Genomic DNA, 21102 nt, shown 5'->3' on the forward strand with positions numbered 1-21102 from the left:
TGCAGTCATCACAAGAGCTAAGAGATTAGTTGGTGACTAGCACTAATCAGCCATCTATCAATTGTTCCATTAGCTACTTGATGAAACTCGAGTACATTTTGGCCTGACCAAAGCTCAATATAGATGGGCAATTAGAGACGACTGAAGATAGTGCTTGTCTTTGGGGTGACAGAGCTTGAACTTTAATAAATAAAAACTGCCAATGCCCACCCTATCCTATACAAGGAAGCCCCATGGAGTTCAACAAAGCTCTCTCCCAATTAATGTCCTTCGGTGGGATCAATACATTTTCCTGAGCCCATGGGCATATGGTATTTGGAAACCGGCGGCATCACATAGGAACAATGGAAACTTCTTTACACTCAGTCAAGTCACAGGTCTGTCTAGCTCAGCATCGACTGGCAGCAAGTTCTCCAGGATTTCAGGAAAGGAGCTTCTCTCCCAGCCCTACCTGGAGATGCTGGGGATTGAACCTGGGACCTTCAGCATGCGAAACAGATGCTCTGCCACTCAGCTGCAGCCCCTTCTCCAACACACAAACATATAGCAACCAACCACACTCCCGAGCCTTCTATCAAGCAGGGCAGGGGACCCTGCTGTGGGGTGCAAGGGAAAGCCTCTGTGGGTCCATGCACTACCAGCAGGCATCCTGTTGGTGACCCCTGGTCTATGGGGCTGCCGCCTAGTTTTATTCAAAGTGTGGCAGGGAAGACACCATATTTAATATGGTGTCGAAGCCATGATTCTTCAACATCAACTTCGTTGGTCTGGTCACGTTGTGCTGATGCCCGATTATCGTCTTCCAAAGCAACTACTCTATGGAATGTGTAATGCTGGTGCTCAACAAAAGAGGTTCAAAGACTCTCTCAAGGCAAATCTTTAAAAATGTAGTATGAACACCAACAAGTGGGAAACACTGGCCTGCAAGCTCTCCAATTGGAGACCAGCCTTTACCAAAGGTGTTGTGGGTTTTGAAGACACTTGAACTCAGGACGAAAGGGAGAAACGTGCTAAGAGGAAGGCACACTTGGCAAACCCTCACCGTGATCAACTCCCGCCCGGAAACCAATGTCCCCACTGTGGAAGGACGTGTGGATCCAGAATTGGCGTCCACAGCCACTTATGGACTTGCTGTTAAAACCGTGTTCATGGAAGACAATCTTACTCAGCTACGAGTGATCACCAAAGAAGAAGAAGAAATATGGTTGCATGACATCCCAACCTTCGAAGGGTGCAAGATTCCAGGGGTTCAAGGTTTGTGTTTCCTTTGGAATGAGGGGCAGTGGATGCTGTGGTATCTTCATGATATATGGTTCATGTACACATATGTACAACCTGAGCCTACGAAGGGTCTTGCTTCTCTCATAGCCACAGCCTTGGATGTGAGCAGAAATCAGGCATGTCTGTCCATCACAGGCTGCAGCCTGCTTCTTCTCCTAGCTTCTAGCTTGCACACACACAGCTTTGGCCTTTGTCTTTCTAGCTACCAGTAAGTTGAGGGTCACCCTGTGTATTCTGCCACCGAGCCTCTTCCTTTGTTACCTTAATGACCCATTACCTCACCAGGAAGAGTGATTCCCCCCCCCCCTCAAACCAGCCAACTAGAAAATTTAAGCCACGTTCACTTCATGCTTAAATGGGGTGTGAGATTTCAAATGGCATTGCACATGTGCAGATAATTGTGCATGCACAGATGAGAGCTTCATGAATAGGTGTTCCGGAGGCTAGAATAATGGAATTGTAGGGCTGGAAGGTATCTCCAATGGTCATCTAGTCCAACCCCCCTGCAATGCAGAAATCGCAGCTAAGGAATCCCTGACAGATGGCCACCCAACCTCTCTTTAATAACCACCACGCTCCAAGGCAGTCTGTTCCACTGTCAAACAGCTCTCGCTGTCAGAAGGTTCTTCCTAACATTTCATCGGAATCGCCTTCATTGTTATTTGAAGTCATTGATTTGGGTCCTCCCCTCTGGAGCAGCAGAAAACAAGCTTGCTCCAGCTTCTATGGGGCAGCCCTTCAGATATTTGAAGATGGCTATTTTATCACCTCTCAGTCCTCTTCTCCAGGCTAAAAACATTTCCACCTCTCTCAACCGTTCCTCATATGGCTTGGTTTATAAACCTAGTTGCAAGGGTGGGAAACCAAGAAAAAGCCATACAGGTTGGTCGAAGACATCCCTGCACCTCTCTGATGCCAACATCACTATGTAAATGTAGCTTGAAATGCCATGGGAGGGGGAATGAACATGCAAATTTCTCCTCCACCTCTACTTCAAGGATCCCCCTTTTCATCTGCATGCTGCAAAGGTGTTGCAGTGATGATATTCTGGACTCTGTTTCTTTCTACTCTGGTGTCCGTTTTGTCCTGAGGGTGGTGCAGACAGCAGGCAAAGTCTGCTTTCGCCACCGCTCCCTGCCTTTGCAGTCGCTTTAGAACGCATCCACCCCACTCGGCAAGAGAAACTGCTGCTTCCAGCTGCACAAAAGGAATCGCTTGGAGAATGTTGGTTTTGCAGGCTCTCCCGGGATCCAGCTTCCCTCCTGTCATTCTTCCGTATGAAACAGCAATGAAAGCATGGCATCTTCCAACCGCTGATGGGATCCAGTTTCCCTTCCCTGAAGGATGGATTTCCACCTGAATCACACCGTGAGCATGAATGACAGCACTCCAAATATCTCCAAGATAGGACAAAACTTTTCCCACAACGGTAAGTCAGGGGAGAGAGCCGTAATATTTTGAGACAAGAGGAAGGGATTCTTTTCGATGGGAACTTTATATGGATTCTCATCTGAATCTCTTTCCATCTCAGAGTCAAATGTCAGACCCACCAACATCTGTGTGCATGAGATTTATTGCAAAAGGAATTGGGGCAGGTGATAGCTGCACATTAAACATTATGTGTGTCTATGTGCAGGAACTAGTGTATGCATTTATATAGGCAGCTCTGGAACTGTGTGGCATAGGAACATGTAGAGTTAGTTAGGTGTGCAAAGCTCTTTTAATTTGGAGGCTTCTGCGTGTATTTCCTGCACGTTTAGACCACTGTTATGGTCTGATATGTCCACGAGAAATGCTCTTCTTTCTCTTGCTGTAACAAACATAAATGGTGCTGTTTTCTTCCAAACACTCTGGTAAATAAGAGGCAAGGGAGATGTGCTATGTGTCTATTCTGAAGCCTTTTTCCATGGAAAAAGCACATATAGACCCTTCTGAGTTCTTCCAGTCACATTTTGCAAGATTAGTGTAACTGCCAATGGGTGCAGTGGGCTCTGTGCAAACCAGACATGTCCAAAGAAAAGCTCAATAGAGGAGGCAGGTGATATTAGCAGGGGTGGGAAACCTGTGGCCCTCCAGATGTTGCCAGGATATCACTCCCATCCTCACTGTCTGCTGGCTGGGGCTGGTGGACATCAGAGTCAGAAAAACATCTGGAGGGCTTATGATTGGATACTTTTTCATTTTATTGACCAAAAATAAGAAATTCCCTGCAAGAAGGTGCTTCTCAACTTTGGAAAACCTTGTTTTGCTGGGAGCTTGTTGTAAACCAGGGATTGAGAACCTGTAGTCCTTCACATGTCATTGGACTCCAGCTCCCATCAGCCTCAAACAGTATGTCTGATAGTATGGATGAGGACAGAAGTTGGAGTCCAGGACATCCACCCCTCCATCCCTGCAATAGCCCTTAATTCATAGAGGGGACAAGGCAGAATGAAGCTAGAGGATAACACTTTGTGCATCTGACCAAGTGGACCCTAGTCCACAAAAAAATGTATATCATAAGCTGTTTGATACCACAAGAGCATCTTCCTCTGTATCAACCACCTTGAGCCCTGAGATCAGCAGGGGAGGCCCTATTGGTGGTGCTACCACTGTGGGTGCGGTGTGTGTGCCCAAGTGTTGCTGACCCTTGACATTCCATTTGTGGAATGTGCCCCCCCCCAGGTGAGGTGCACCTGTCTCTCTCATTAACAGCTTTCAGGTGCAATTCTGAAACATCCCTGTTCACTCAGACATTCTGTGGTCTGAAAGATGCTGTTCTGGACAACCTTGACATTGTTTTGTAGGAATAAGTTGATTATTATTATTATTTTAAAAAGAAAGTTTTCACTTTCTCTAGAAGCATGCAGCTTTATTGTTTTATTATTGACATGCTTGCCGTTCTGGGCTCCTTCGGGGAGAAGGGTGGGATAGAAAATTAATAGACAATGCTGCAATGTAAGAAGAGACTGCTGGATCAAGCCAATGGCCCACCTTGAACAGCATCCTTTTCTCCCAGTGGCCAACCAGGGACTTGTGGGCAACTGGCAAACAGGACCTGAGTGCACCAGCCCTCTCCTCGCTTGTGCTTCCCCAGCAACTGGTAGTCGGCCTCTGACAGTGAAGGGTAGAGCACAGCCACCCTAGCCTCCATTCATAGCCTTATCCTTTGTGGACAGCCATGTGAGCATCATTTGAAGTTATTCTGTCTTTCCTTTCCTTCCCCAACCCCACCCTCGTTGGAAGGCGACCTCAGCCCTGCAAGCTACTCTACCTTCATCATGCCCACCCTGTTTGGCATCATCTGCCTGCTGGGCATCATCGGCAACAGCATGGTGATCTGCGCCGTCTTCAAGAAGCCCAGCCCCACCAGCAGCGTCCCCGACATCTTCATCGTCAACCTATCCATGGTGGACTTGCTCTTCCTCCTGGGCATGCCGTTCCTCATCCACCAGCTGCTCGGCAACGGCGCTTGGCACTTTGGAGAAACCATGTGCACCATCATCACCGCCTTGGACGCCAACAGCCAGTTCACCAGCACCTACATCCTCACCGCCATGTCCATCGACCGCTACCTGGCCACGGTGTACCCCTTCACTTCCACACGCTTCCGGAAGCCCCCCGTAGCCATCTCGGCCATCTGTATCCTTTGGGCTCTTTCCTTCCTCAGCATCACTCCCGTGTGGATGTACGCAAGGCTCATTCCCTTGGGCGGAGGCTTGCTGGGCTGTGGGATCTGCCTGCCGGACCCTCGGCGGGACGTCTACTGGTACACCCTGTACCAGTTCTTCCTGGCATTTGCCATCCCTTTTGCTCTCATCACCGTGGCCTACAGAAGGATCCTGCTGAGGATGGCAAGCTCCTCGCAAGCCCTTACCGGACAGAGGTGCACCAGGCTCCGCACCAAGAAGGTGACTCGGGTCGCCATCGCCATCTGCCTGGCCTTCTTTGTCTGCTGGGCCCCTTTCCACGTCCTGCAGTTGGTCCAGCTGGCCGTGCCCCAGCCCACCCTCGCTTTCTACTATGCCTACAATGTGGCCATCAGCCTGGGCTACGCCAACAGCTGCCTGAACCCTTTCATCTACATCTTGCTCGGACAGAACTTTCGCAGGCGCATCGTCATCTCCGTCCGGCCTGCAGATGCCGGGGAGGAGGTGACCCAGAACCGAGTCAAAAGCGCACGGGGACAGCCCAGCGAGTCTGGGCAACCTCTGCTGCATTTGGTCTCTGTCTCAGCCAGGTAGGGATGAGAATATTGCGGCCTTGTTCCCATTTATAGTCCAGTTAGCCGCAGGGACTGATGACAGTCCGCTGATAGGAAAAAAGAGAGGAACATTCACCTTATGTATCTAGCTCAGTAGGGTCTGCAGCAGAAGTAGCCAACATGGCACTCTCCAAATGTTGCTGGACTGCAACTCTCATCAGCCACAGCAAGGGGCTGTCAAGGATCAGGGATTTCATTCACTCATTTGGTTGGTTGGTTTAATTGCATTTGTATACCTGAAGGAGCATATCCACCTCCATCGTTCAGCCCAGACACTGAGGTCCAGCTCCGAGATCCTTCTGGTGGTTCCCTCATTGTGAGAAGTGAGTTTCCAGGGGCCTGGTTCTCAGTAGTGGAACACCCTCCCATCAGATGTCAAGGAAATAAACAGATATCTGACTTTTAGAAGACACCTGCTTGATGTTTTACTGTGGTTTTATAATTTGTTGGAAGCTGACCAGAGTGGTTGGGGCAGCCCAGTCAGATGGGCGGCCTATTATTATTATTATTATTATTATTATTATTATTATTATTATCCTCTTCTACACCAAGGAGCTCGAGGTGGTGTACATGGTTCTCCCCACTCTGAATTTAATCCTCACAACAACCCCGTGAGATTGGTTAGACCGAGAGGCACTGAATGGCTCACCGTCGCCCAGTGAGCTTTATGGCTGAGTGGGGATTTGAACCCTGGTCTCCTAAGTTTGCCAACATCTGGAAGGTACTACATTTCCTAGGCCTGGTCGCCACAGACTGGAAGTAGCTTGTCGGCATTTCAGGCAGGGGACATTCCCAGCCCTTTCTGACGATATCAGAGATTGAATCTGGTAAGACAAACCCCTAACCTAGCTTTCTGCCCTCCAGTGTGGAGGTGGCGTCTGACCTAGGTTCCATCTGTGCTATAGATCTAAAGCAACATATACCACTTTAAACAGTCGTGGCTTCCCCCAAAGAATTCTGGGAACTGTAGTTTGTCAAAGGTGCTGAGCAGGGCCAAGGCCATTTGAAGGGAGGGGAGGTGCCCCAGGAGAATGGGAGGCGGTTGGGCTATTGGGCGTCTTACCTGTGCTTTCACACAGTGGAGGAAGAGGCTGGGGCAGCTTGGAACTGTCAATTTTTTGGGGGGGCAAAGTGGTCTGGGTCTCTTAGAGTTGGTGCCTATGGTCAGCAGCTCTCCAGAGTTTCAAGCAGGAGGCTGTAAGTTAGAGTGGAACCACTGGGATAAACCTAAATTAAGCTAGGCATGCCCATTAATTTGAACAGGTTTACTAGGATTGGCTACAAGCCTGGGTTCTCTCCCAGCCCAACCTGGGAATGCTAAGACCTTCTTCCCTGTGAATAGATTCTATCACACCCCACACAAGGCTGTTGAAAGTTTGTGACACTCCAGCTTGTAAAACACACATACACACTTCCTAAAGTTGGCTAAATCTGAAAATCTCTTTTTCTTTTTTGAAGTGGGTTGGAATGTGTGCCATTCATTAACAACGTATTTAGAGAACCCTGTTATATATTCTTTAACACTAAGTATATGAGTTTAGCTGTATTGGTTTTTTGACCAATGGAATGATTGCAACTTGAACCTGCTACGCGACAATTTAATTTTGTTTGGTTTCGCTTCAAGCTTGGCGTGGTGTGCCAGAGGTATTTCAGCTCATTTGAACCGTGTCCTTGAAAAGTCTTGAATAAAGAGAGTACTCAGTGCGGATTGTGTGAGCGGCTTAAATTTCCAAGAATATAGGAACTTGCCATGTCTTTGGTTCTGAGTCGATGCATACATATTAATTTAAACCCTTTCTAGACAGATTGGGTTTATTTTAATCCACTGCCTACATAAAAGCATTCATTTAATTTCCACAGCACTCTCTGTGAAGGTTCTTCTTTATTTTTCCGAGTGTTTGAAACTTTGGTTCTTTATTAAAAGATTGAAGGGAGCGGGGGAAGAAACACAAAACATCCTTGGTTCAGTGGATGGCAGGCTGCTGCAGAAATGTTTCTGGGGTGAAACGCAGCAGTCTTTTTGATATCAGGGTTATTGTGAGAAGATTGGTGAAATCAAATGCATTTCCCATCTCTCCCTCCCTTGAAGTAATAGAAAAGTAAACAACTAGCAATGCATATTTTCTCTTTCTCTCTGTGTGTGTAAGCACCAAATAATAATAATAATAATATATTATTATTATTATTAATTATTATAATAAAATTAATAATAATATAATTATTATTATTATTACTGCTGTGGCTCTCCCCCCCCCGGGCCCGTTCTCGCCTGGTTTCCCACAGCTTATCCCCACGAAGTTCCATGTGCCCCATTTCAATCTCCCTCCCCCCTTTTTCGCCTGGTTTCCCACACGTTATCCCGATGAACTTAAACACGCCTCCTTTCAGTGTTTCCCTCCCATTTTCACCTGGTTTCCCAGAGCTTATCCTGATGAACGTCTGCCTGCCTCCTCTCAGTCTCCCCCCCCCTGTTTTCGTCTTCCACTCACGCGGCGTGATTTGTTCCCCTCCCCCACACTCTCCGTGGTCACTCCGAAACTGTGTTGATCTGCTACCTGCCTTCTTTCCGGTTTCCCCCCGGTTTTCCCTGGCTCTCCACAGGTTGTTCTGTTGAACTCCTGTGCTGTGATTTGTTCCGTCACCTCCGCACTCTCGTGTCTGTTGCTCAATGTTTTAAAATGGGAATTGGCCCAGCCTGAGGCAAGGAGTTGTTATGGCATGGTAGCTAAAGGTTGATTTGGCCCCTCCCCGCCAACAGCCTATTGGCTGAGGCAACCTCAAGTTCCGCTCCCCCTCCCACCCTCTTCTGAAGTCTGTTGTTGTAAAGCATGTGTTGCTTTGACGTCCACTGGAGGGCACTGTTTTCCCCCACAAATTCACTGATTTACCTGGGAAAGGTGTGATATTTTTGCAATCTAGGTATCTAAGAACCTTCCCATATGGCCAAGGAATGTTGTCCCCAAATTTGAAGGCAATCAGTCAAGCGGTTACGGAGCAAGGCCTTTGCGTCCGCGTACCCATCTTGAACATTTTAATATATATAGATTATTATTAATAATAATATTTATACTCCACCCATCTGGCTGGGTTTCCTCAGCCACTCTGGACGACTTCCAACAAAAGATTAAAAATACATTAAAACATCAGCCATTAAAAACTTCCCTAAGAAGGGCTGCCTTCAGATGTCTTCTAAAAGCCAGATAGTTGTTTATTTCCTTGACATCTGATGGGAGGGCTTCCACAGGGCGGGCGCCACTACCGAAAGGCCCTCTGCCTGGTTCCCTGTAACCTCACTTCTTGCAGTGAGGGAACCACCAGAAGGCCCTCTAAGTTGGACCTTTAAAGGGCTTTAAAGGTCAGCACCAACACTTTGAATTGTGCTCGGAAACGTACTGGGAGCCAATGTAGGTCTTTCAGGACTGGTGTTATGTGGTCCTGGAGGCCCCTCCAGTCGCCAGTCTAGCTCCCGCATTCTGGATTAGTTATTGTTTGCGGGTCACCTTCAAAGGTAGCCCCACGTAGAGCATGTTGCAGTAGTCCAAGCGGGAGATAACTTTATAAGTTGTAGTAGGAATGGCAAACCTTTTTCAGACTGGTGACCACATTCCCTTTTGGTCAAAGTGGACAGAGCAATGAAGGTGAGGGGGAGGCAAGGGGAAGAGAGACATTGTGCTGGCCGCCAGGCAATGGCTTTTTCCACCTGCTTTGCTGCACCCTCCAGGAGCCTTTCTCAGACCATGGCAGGCAGAAGAGCAGCTGAGAAGAGAGAAGAAGCGTTCAGGGATATATATATATATTTTTAAAAAATAATTTTATAAGTTGTGCATCTTTGCTTCTCAATTTGCACTGTGTTGTTTTAGGCACTGTGACTTGCTGTTATTTTTTATCGATCATAGTCTAGAAATTATTTATTGTAATTGTTAAGAGTGAATTTCTGTTTATTATTTGCTGATATTTATTTTTTACGTGCACTATTATATTCTCATGGATTATTGAGCAGTACTTTATTTGACACAAGCTGTTTATTTTAAAGTTATGTTTTTTTATTATGACATGTTTGTATTGCATCCAATTGTTGTAAGGCGTGTGTGATCTTTGTTGTTTCTTCAGCTTGTAAAATCATTGGGTGTAGTGATATAAAAAAGGCAGTATACGAACTAAAAGTGAAGTGAAGCAAAATGAAATGAAATGAAGAGGAAATGAAATAAATGAGGAGATGGAGAACACTGAGTTCCACCTTGAGCAAATACAGTGGAACCTCGGGTTAAGTACGCTTCAGGTTAAGAACGGACCTCCGGAACGAATTAAGTACTTAACCCGAGGTACCAATGCAGAGGCACAGCGAGCCGCTTTGCCGCATATGCAGCCTCCTAGGTGGACTGTGCATGTGTGGACATGCACAGTCCACCCAAGATGGCGGGCGCAATCGGCCGATGCCCCTTCCAGCCGGCGCCGCGCCGCACCGCGCCACGTTTTAAGGCTGCAGCGGGCGAACAGCAGCACTGCTGTTTGCCCGCTAGAGCCTTAAAACGCAGCGCGTCGCCGGTCAGAAGGGGTGCCGGCCGATCGCGCCCGCCATCTTGGGTGGACATGCACAGTCCACCAAAGGTGGCGGGCACGATCAGCCGGCGCTCCTTGTGACCAGCACTGGGCTGCGCCGCGCCGCGTTTTAAGGCTGCAGCGGGCGAACAGCAGCACAGACGCTGTGCTGCTGTTCGCGCGTTGCAGCCTTTTAAAAGTTGCCATGCCGCCGGTGTCGATCGCGGGGGTGGGGCCTGCCCCCGGAGTGTCACCCCCCCCAGGGTGGTACTCGGGGCGGACTGCCCCCCCCTGCCCCCTTGCTCCGCCCCTATACCAATGTAGAGGGAAGGTGAGGCATAAATGTGATCAATAAATAAATCTTTGTCAGTCCCTCGGCCAATTTAGTGTCACGGGATCCCTCATCCCAGCCTTAGGCAGTTATACTGATAAGCTTCTCTTCCTACACACCAGACTGGAACCACTTAAGCACCTGATGTCCAGTCAGGATGGCTGTTAAGTCTAAAGATCTTTGGGGAAAGACCTAGATGAGCTCATCCCCTCTGGACCCTGTTAAAACAGTTGAATCCAGGTCTTCCATTGCCTGCAGAATTGTGAAGCTCTCTTTGCAGACCTGACTGGAATAACAATCATTAAAAAAAACAAAAACCTTTCACTTCCTTATATATACCGGTACACGATGCAGCTGCTAAAACAAAAAAAGCAAAAGGGCACTTTGATCATTTTCATTCTTGCAGCGATTAATTTTAGAGACACTTTCATCGAAAACTCCCAAAGCCAATGCTTCTCTTCAAATGCCACTGGGAATTGAGCGATTATATTTACCTGTGACATAATGGCCCTTACAACGCATGCGCATAGAACAAGTACCTACAATCGCAGGTGGGTAGGAAATCTAAATTCCTGCTAAGAAAAACACGAGGGAAGCTGGGACAAAATACAGCACTAATAATCACACGAATAATATATGACAGTGATAACCGTCAAGAGAAACTGAAATTAACAACAACATCAATATACCAGTACTCTGTTGTGGATGGTTTTCTTTGCAGTCCACGGTGGAAGTCTTTAGAAAATCACAGGAGTTTTTTGGAGCCGCTATTGCAAATGCAGCCACCTTGGTTTTATCATGGCCTGCCAACAGATCACAAATAATATCAGTCAGGGTTCAGACAGCTCTTGCTCCTGAAAGGCTCCCAGAAAATGAGCTCTGAGATCTCTGCGCTATTTCCATCATGTCTGGCATACCTCTGCCTTTGCAATTAAGCATACAGCACCTGCATTGCTCAACTCAATTGCAAAATATTTGGCAGAATGCATCAGCCAAACGATGAAACAGCTTTGAGGGATACAGAAAGACACCTGAGATATGGGCAGTAAACATTGGCATATCCAGGAATGTTATATATGTGCCAACCAAGGTGTGGTCTCACATCTTGTCTTGCTGTGACTTGAGCCCCAAACAACGCTGAAGGGACAATGCTTTAAAACTTTTTTTGGGGGGGGGGGAAGTACCTCTGCCCCCAGGAGCCGGCACCCCCGGTTTGGGGGGGGGGCAAGTACACGTCAGTGAGAGAGCCCCAGCAGAGATTTAGAATGACAAAACATGCAGCAAAGCATGGAAATATAGGCTGTTAGACCTTTATAATATCCCCTTCTTAGTTTCTTCCAAAGCTACCCACTGCCCTTAGCAGAGAAAGAGACCACACCTTTAGTAAGTTTAAAATGCTTTACTTACAAAACCATCAACGGGTTAAAAACCTCCAAGGAAGGAGAGTCCACAACCTCCCAAGGGAGATGGTTCCACTGTTGAACAGCTCTTAGGAAGACACTGTTTTGTACCACAGGTTTCCTGCACACTGTTCCAGCATAGGATATGCACCAGAATTTTCTCCAGGAGGAACCCCTTTTACAATGTCTTTCTTTGCTATCCATCAGATAGTACTGCGTATCAATGGCCACGAGCCACAATGTACTACCTCCGCTATCAGAGGCAATATGTCTCTGAATGCCAGTTGCTGGCAATCTGAGGCAGGTGGAGTGTTGTTGCATTTAGGGCTTCCTTGCGGGCTTCCCATGGGCATCTGATCTGTCACTGTGAGTAAAGGATGCTGGACTAGATGGGCTATTGGCCTGGTGCAATAGGGTTCTTGTGATGCAAGAGAGCCAAAAGTTTTGATCAACAGACAATGTTTTCCCAACCTCTTATGTGTGCCAATGGTGCACAGATAGCAGAAAACGCTCTGTTCCTTAGCTTGCCTATAAGAACTCTGAATCAAACTCCAATTTCCCCCAATAGATTTTCCAACAACAAAAACTCAACAACTTCCACTTAGGAAATGACAATGAGCTGTTAACAGCTATTGATTGATTCCTGACAGAAGCTAGGGAGCTTTCTTCTCCTATCTTTCCATACAGCTTGTTCCAAAAACCGATTAAGCCTAAGTAGGCTACTTGCTTGCAGCCCAGTGTGGTGCTGTTGACTTGCCTGTGAAAAATAAATTGGCTTAAATCCAGGTATGCCAGTTTAAATGGCTTATAGAGGAAAGGGCAGAGAATGCCAGCGCTAAGACCATTAGCCCATTATAACGACCCTAATCCTCTGGCCTAACAAGCAAACGGAACAGCCGTTTCATTATAGACTTCTTGTCACTAGGTTTGCAGGAATGGGAAAATATTACAGTGGTTGAACAGGCATGTACAGGCAGAGGGGTCTTTTGCACCTGTCAGTGGAATTGCAAGATTGACACCCTGCAAAAAGGAAGAGAGACAGATTAAAAAATGTAAAAATGTTAGATCATAAGGCCTAACATAATTATTGGGTGGCAGTGAGAATGTGACATTTCTATCATCAGCTGGTGATCTGTTTTCGTATTTATGTGTTTTCCATTGTCTTATCACAGCTGTAATCTGCTTTGATGTTATGAAATTGTGGTATACAAATATTTGTGAGAAAGAAATTAAAGGTCAAAAGCTCAGATAAATGGCCCCACTATTTGCATCCTGCACTTCTCTGTATGTTCAATCCATCAGGTGAGAGAGTGACCCTGTGCAGCTAAACATGGTGGTTCTGATAACGTGGTTCTTTAAGGTGCCCCAATATTTTTTGTTGGTTTGGTTGCCACAGACCGACGCTTCTGCTCCCCTGATATTCACCGCTCTGATACACCAGAAAGGCAGAATCCCTGAGAAATTCAGTTATACCACAAGGAAGGTCAAATCTTCTTCTGCAAAGCCAGAATGTCTTCTCTGCAAGAACCAAAACAACAGTTTAGCAGCAGCATTTTGATTGCAAATTGAGGTGGTGGCTGCTACTGAGAGCTAAGAATCTTAGAGGTCTCACCTAAGCTGAGGGAGTTAGGTTTCTGTTTGCTGTGAATCACTCTTTGTTTGCTCAGATTTGAACCACGGCTCCTTCGGTGGATTCTGGTGGATCACATCTTTATTTGTTGCACAGAGGGAATGGGATTCCTGGGGCGCGCCTATAGCCACAGCCTTAGGGCTGATACAGATGTGACGTGACAGGGCTGGCTCTAACATTAGGCAAAATGAGGCAGTACCCTTCCTCCAAGCTTTCACAAATCTTTCCACATTCAGCTTCATTTGCTGCCCAAAAGTTCTAGAGTAATGAGAAAGGGACAAAACCTTTCTCCATCCCATCCATAATATACCCTCCGACATTTCACCGATGAAAATAGGGACGTCCCATTACATAATGGCAATTTTACTATTTATACCCCACACATCTTACTGGGTTGCCCCAGCCACTCTGGGCAGCTTCCAACATATATAAAAACATAATAAAACATTAAAACATTTTTTAAAAAAACCTCCCTATACCTTCAGACGGCTTGGGGGGTTGGATAACTCCATACCCTCCAACATTTCTCCAATGAAAGTAAAGGTAAAGGTAAAGGGACCCCTGACCTTTAGGTCCAGTCGTGGCCAACTCTGGGGTTGTGGCACTCATCTCGCATTACTGGCCGAGGGAGCCAGCGTACAGCTTCCAGGTCATGTGGCCAGCATGACTAAGCTGCTTCTGGCGAACCAGAGCAGCGCACGGAAACGGCGTTTACCTTCCCGCTGGAGTGGTACCTATTTATCTACTTGCACTTTGACGAGCTTTCAAACTGCTAGGTGGGCAGGAGCTGGGACTGAGCAACAGGAGCTAACCCTGTCGCGGGGATTCGACCGCCAACCTTCTGATCAGCAAATCAGAAACTGGAACGGCTTCTCTAAATCAGGGACGTCCTTGGAAAATAGGGACAATTGGAGACCCTGCCATAATTTTATAAACTGATAACAGTTTGTCCCTCACTCACCTTTTTTTCTAAACCAGTGTTTCCCAAACTTGGGTCCCAGCGGTTTTTTTGACTACAACTCCCATCATCCCTAGCTAGCAGGTCCAGTGGTCATGGATGATGGGAATTGTAGTCTAAAGACAGTTTGGAAACACTAAACTAACAGCTCTCAGGATAGTTGTGAAGACAAAAAAGGAAGACAAGGATACACCACCCTGAGTTCCTTGGAGGAAGCATACTTTATTATTGCCTACACCGAACCACTGCATTTTCTTGAATTTTGAGGCTGCATAATAGCGACATGACCCATGGGAGCGCATGTACACACATGCGCATTAAAAGGGTTATCAGAAATGGTGTTATATTTGGAAAAGAAGCCCTGCTCAGCCTGCAGGGGAACATCAAAAGCCAAGCCAAAAGCGACTGATCCTCTGAATTATGCAAAGAGAAAAAACTTCATCATCAAACCGCAGACCTGGGAATAAAAGTCCCCCGACAGAAGACAGAAAACTCAAGTACCTAATCACATGTGCAAGGAAGGTAGTAGAACATCAGGCATTCCACCCACACCCCTTCTCAAGATGAAATGCTTGTCTGGTTCAAAGGGACTTCTATATACAGGAGAAAGGAGCTGGGTGATTAGTGAGAGAGTCAGGCAAGACAGGAAAGGGGAATTTTGCAGCACAGAATTGCGCCAAGGTGCTGACAAGCCCCGTGGTGCCACTCTGACTACATTCTACTCAGGGTAGACATGCTGGAATTAATGAACCTAAGTGAATATGTCCATTGGTTTCAAGGTGTCTACTTTGAGTAGGGTGAGCACTGGATGCAGCCATCTTTTTTTCAGTCTCATTGAGTCTTTAGGATAAATCTATGAATTTTGGGCTGAATCTACAGAGATATTAAAAAAAACGCTGTGAAAATGCTTTTAAAAAAAGATGTTATAAAATATATATGGAATTTGCCATTAGCTCATCAGCACCATCTAGTGTCCCATTTGTATAATGCACTTAAAACACACTTAAAACATCATATTTGCAGCTGTGTAGCCGAGTCCTTGATTTCGAATTTTTTTCCATCTCAAGTTCACTTTGCACCATTTCCACCTCTGTTTGCAATTAAAAGAAATTCTGGAAATTCATGCCCATTTTTATGTGTGTTCTCCCAACGTACACATATTGCATGTACCTTTGCTTAATGGATGTAGTTTTATAAGCAATTATCCCTAACATAATGCGTTTCTGTTTTTACTGATTTATGCATCTGTGTACACAATCTTCCCTAATATACATGGGACTGTTTTCAACTGAGTCATGCTCAAGAATGGACCCCTTGAAATGAGTGAAACTAAGTGAATCATGCCTATTAAATCCAATGGGTCTACTCTGAATAGGAAAAGCATTGGCTATAACTTACTGGGGGTTTGGGGCTTTTTAGTATGCACTTTTTGGTTTGAGAACTGCATTGCAAAAGATCCAAAAATTTCGAAGGAGACTCCCCTACCATTGGCAAGTCAACTGGTGCCGCCACAGCAAACTCCCATTTAATTTCCCACAGTGCTCCCACCACAGATCACTGTGGGAAATTAAATTGGTGGGTGTTTCTCCAACCCAGCCATGAGACCCAGGGTAGTCACCAGATGAACTGGGTCCTTACATTGCACTGGGGTTCAGGAAGCTGCCCATGGATGCCACCTGCTGGTGCCAGGTCTTGTCCTTACCTAAGGTAAAAAAAAAAAAAAGGTAAAGGACCCCTGGATGGTTAAGTCCAGTCAAAGGCGACTATGGGGTTGTGGCGCTCATCTTGCTTTCAGGCTGAGGGAGCTGCTGTTTGTCCACAGACAGCTTTCTGGGTCATGTGGCCAGCATGACTAAACCCCTTCTGGCACAGTGGAACACCGTGACGGAAACCAGAGTGCATGGAAACGCCATTTACCTTCCTGCCGCAGCGGTACCTATTTATCTACTTGCACTGGCGTGCTTTCGAACTGCTAGGTTGGCAGGAGCTGGGACAGAGCAACAGGAGCTCAGCCCGTCACGGGGATTCGAACCGCCAACCTTCTGATTGGCAAGTGCAAGAGGCTCAGTGGTTTAGACCCTTACCTAAACAGAGAGAAAGATACCCCTTCCCCCATGTGGGATCTTCACTACATAACTCCCCCCTGAAGGAGAACCACCAGGCAATATGAGAGCTTTGGGCAACTTGATGCTTGAATTATCTTTATATTTGAATATTTACAGCCCTGCCATGAGGTACCACACCATTATTCACCTGGACGCTGCAGCCTCAAGCTACTACACAGGTATGTCATTACTAATCCTGGATGACGGCCAAGCCATTTCAGCTATGTGTGAAGCTACTCGGGAAGAATTTGACAGCTCAAAGACCAAGGGGCATCAACTGCCTGCATCAGCTTCCCCCTTGCGCTTGAGGGGAGCAATATAATGTAGCTCGCATTTTTCCCCCAGCACCAACACAACCTTTAAAATAGCCTTCCTCTGCTGCAAGGGCTGATGGGAGCTCCAATCCAAAGCATCTAGAGGGCACCAGGGTGAAGACCAATTTGGAAAAGGCTCCTTCCTCATGTAGCTTTTGCCAAATGTTTTGGAGCAATGCATTCATTACATTTTTTGAGTCATTTCACCCCAAAGCAGAAGCCTGCATTTTCCTCACAGTGAAACACAGACTCATTGAATTGTAGAGTTAGGAGAGACCACAAGGGTCATCTAGTTGTTGTTGTTTTGTATAATCTTTTTTATTAAGTTTTACATTGCACATTTAAATTCAAACATTAAACATCCTCATCCTCATTTAGGATTTCCTGAATCTTTAGACTCCCCTCCACCCTTCCGTGGTTACCATTTTCAATCTTTTTCCACTCCTTCACATATTTTCTCTATTTTTCTTAAATAATCCATTTTTCCCTTGGTTTTTAGTACATTGCAAGCGTTACTCAAATCCTGCCAAAGTTTTTGGTTGTTTACAGTGTTCTCTTAAGTACGTTGTGAATTTTTTCCATTCCTTTGTAAAGTTCCTCTCTTCCTGGTTTCTGATTTTCCCAGTCATTTTTGCCATGTCAGCATAATCCATCACCTTCATCAGCCATTCATCTCTGGTCGGGACTTTATCTTCTTTCCATCTTTGGGCCAGTAGTCGTTTCTGCTCCTTTGGTATCTCTGCACCTGAAATTCCTAATAAAAAAGCCTCCGGTTTCTTCACAAACGTTATTTTAAACATTTTTTTGAACTCATTATATATCATCTCCCAGATTGCTTTTATTATTTTGCATGTCCAGCACATGTGCTAGAACGTGACTTCCTTCTCCTTACATTTCCAACATACATTTGAAGCAGTCCTATACATCTTTGCTAATTTTATAGGTGTTAAATACCACCGATACATCATGTTCATTTAGTTCTCCTTCAGCACACAGCACGCTCTAAATTTTAAGTCAGGTTCAACCCCCTGCAATGCAGGAATCTTTTTGCCCAATGAGGGGCTCAAATTCACGACCCTGAGATTGAGAGTCTCATGCTCTGCCAGCTGAGCTATCCCAGCTATCCCAGCTGTTACAGACAACCATTGCCCGTCACTGGCTGTGGCTTCACATGCTGTTAGTCTCCTTGCCTCCTGCCCTACCCATCCCAATGGACACTAAAGAACCACTAACAGAGCAGACAACACTGAGCTTGAAGGATAAACAATCAGCCCTGCTCTAAAACATCTTCTGATGATTCACACAATCAAGAACTTGAAGCCAAACTAGATAAGGTGATGGAGAGCAAGCCCATATATGTCCCGCCAAGGAAAAATGGTTTCCTCTGCATAAGCCAACTAAATCGATACATTTCGGTCTACAGAATTGAGACTGGCATGCTGTGGCTCAGCAAGCATTTGAAAAGGATTTTGCCTTCTGGGCAGCAGACTGATTGCAACACAAGGCTGGCTAGATCCAGTGATAGATTTTGAACTGCAGGAGCTCTCATCATAATCGTGCTTCATATATCACACTCATACAGACAGGTAGAGAGCGAGCGAGCAAAGAGCAACAGGCCCTTGCAAAATACACAATTTATTAGGACCAGCATAACTGCAATCAAACTGTGTGTGATTTCCTAGTAATAAGCACTACTGAACTTAATAGCACTTACCCCTGGCTAGGGAGGTGAAGAAAGTTGACTTCTTTTGAAACTGCTTATGAAATACCATGTAATTTGCTATTTCATACCCGCATTGAAGTATGCAACTTGAGATTCTGTTAGCCTTCATGGGGTTACTGGAAAGAAGAAAGAGTCCCTACCCAGCAGCGGAGCAAGCCAATCGGGCGCCTGGGGCGGCACGCATGCCTTGCCCCCAGGGGCGGGGCCAGCTGCCCATGGGGCGGGGCCAGCCGGGGCAGGATGCTCCGAGGGGCCTCTGAGGATGCAAAATATAGAATATGGAATAATATGCAGTTGTAAATGTTGACAATAGGACCCATGGAGGGGATGGGGGGAAGTATTGAGATTCAGAGTAATCTCTATATATAGATATGTATTTGGATTGTTATAAACTTTTATTTGTAAAATCAAATAAAAATGACTTTTAAAAAGGCATTCATGGGGTTACAATGCCTTGGACCATATTTTCAATTCCCTCCAGGTAAATATTCAAATAATAATAATAAATAATATATCTTTCTACATTAGTGTCACTTTATCCAAGTAATCTCCTTTCCACATGCATGGGACATCGGTAGTAAAATTACATAAACCAAAACAAGTTTTCTGAAATCCTCTTCTGCTGGAATAGTGAACAAATATAACCATAAAATATAACAATAAAATATAGCTAGTAGAAAACCACAAGGGCAGCCTTGTTTTGTGTGATCTTCCTTGGGTGCCATCAAGCACATTCATTGATTTTAGCATGCTTTTGATTCAAGGGTTAGCCGGAGGAAAGATCCGAGAGGGTGAATAACAGGACAAGAGTATAAAGTCAAGAAACCATATTGATTTCAATGGGGTGCTAGAAAAAGCCACTATTTGATCTTAGTGAGACTTATCAGCTGATGCCTGGAGATATCTGTTGGTGAAATAAAAACAGCATGTTGCCTTCATTTGTGGTACTGTAATAAATAATAAGCACATACGTCAGTCATTCGAGAGTCTTGTGTTTTCATCCTGCGAAGAAAGGCCAGGGATGGGGAAGCTCTGTTCCTCTCTCCAAATCTTTTTGGACTCCAGCTCCCATCAGCCCTGGCCAAACAACATCTAGAGAAACCACAGTCTCCCCATTCCTGCTACAGACTATTAAATTAGACAGCAAGAGAATTTGGAGACACTGGGATGGGATGTTTGACTCATACTGGGAATAGAAGAAAATATACACTCTATCAATGCACCCATTTCAATGTGGCTGTCCCTCTTCTGTGGAACAGCACACCTGTCAAGTTATGGCAGGTGCTCGTTATCTATACTTTCCAGAAACAACTGGAGACATTTGTCTTCTGATGGGCTGTCCGAGCTTGATGTATGAGTCTCTACCATGGGTATCTACTATCTATCTATCTATCTATCTATCTATCTATCTATCTATCTATCCTATCTATATCATATTCTGTTGTTTGGGGAAGGGTCACAGCTCAGTGATAACAGCATCTGCTTTGCATGCAGAAGGTCCTAGGTTCAGTCTGTGGCATCTCTAGGTAGGTGCCTGGAAACCCTGGAGAGCTGCTGCCAGTCAACATAGACAATAGCAGCAAGTGGTGGGCCATATTCTTCAGGACCATGACACAGTTGGAAAGGGTTAAATTCTGCCTCCCTATCTACACACACACACCCCGCCCCACCATAGCCACTACTTACATTTTTCAAAACTGGATTTTTGCGTTCATGCAATTGAGCCAGGTGATTTGTACCATCTCCCCAACATAGTGTATTGGTTAGCGTGTTGGTCTAGGACCTGTGAGAGCAGGGTTCAAATTGTCCACTCATCCCTAAAGCTCCCTGGATGACATGGATCAGGTCACTGTGTGTCAAATCCTTAAGCTTCCCTGGACTGGGAGGATAAACTACAAAAACCCGAAGAGTAGCACACCATCCACAAATAAGACTTGAGAGTCTCTCTACTGAGGGAGCCAGTGTGGTGTAGTGGTTAAGAGCAGTAGACTCGTAATCCGGTGAACCGGGTTCGCTTCCCCTCTCCTCCACATGCAGCTGCTGGGTGACCTTGGGCTAGTCACACTTCTCTGAAGTCTCTCAGCCCCACTCACCTCACAGAGTGTTTCTTGTCGGGGAAGAAGGGAAAGGAGAATGTTAGCCGCTTTGAGACTCCTTAGGGTAGTGATAAAGCGGGGTATGAAATCCAAACTCCTCTTCTTCTACTGAAATAACTGCTTCGTTAACATCAAATTTGCTTCCTTTGCATTGTGACTCTGGCACGGCAGCCCTCGGCAAAAATACCTTCCATTTCTCACTTGCCAGGCCGGATTTGTGAGCACAGTCTTCTAGCTCAGTTCTTCCAGTCGAAAGCTGCTCCTTTGCATCTATTTCCAGTCCTGCTTGAATGCCAGGAAGCAGAACAACTATAGAAAACTGTGCCGAGCTCTTTAATGAGTCCAGATAGTTTATTAAATTGCTTATACTTTTCTCCAGTTCCGAGATTAGGCACACACAGTGATTCTTCCTTCAAGTTCTTAATTAGTCTTCCAATTTGTGGCTCGCCTGTAGCTTTTCATTTTAAGAGACAGAAGGGAGG

The 21102-nt window shown here is 45.9% G+C and overlaps 1 protein-coding gene across 1 annotated transcript; it reads left to right on the top strand.

Moving 5' to 3' along the window:
* Positions 1-2474: 2474 nt before the first annotated feature.
* Positions 2475-5765, top strand: LOC117056682 (melanin-concentrating hormone receptor 1-like). Its single transcript, XM_033167266.1, has 2 exons — positions 2475-2710; positions 4507-5765. Exons 1-2 carry the CDS (start codon positions 2626-2628, stop codon positions 5502-5504), a joined length of 1083 nt encoding a protein of 360 aa, XP_033023157.1. The 5' UTR covers positions 2475-2625; the 3' UTR covers positions 5505-5765.
* The last annotated feature ends 15337 nt before the right edge of the window (positions 5766-21102 follow it).

This window comes from Lacerta agilis, chromosome 13 (assembly GCF_009819535.1).
Source record: "Lacerta agilis isolate rLacAgi1 chromosome 13, rLacAgi1.pri, whole genome shotgun sequence".
Classification (NCBI taxonomy): Eukaryota; Metazoa; Chordata; class Lepidosauria; order Squamata; family Lacertidae; genus Lacerta; species Lacerta agilis.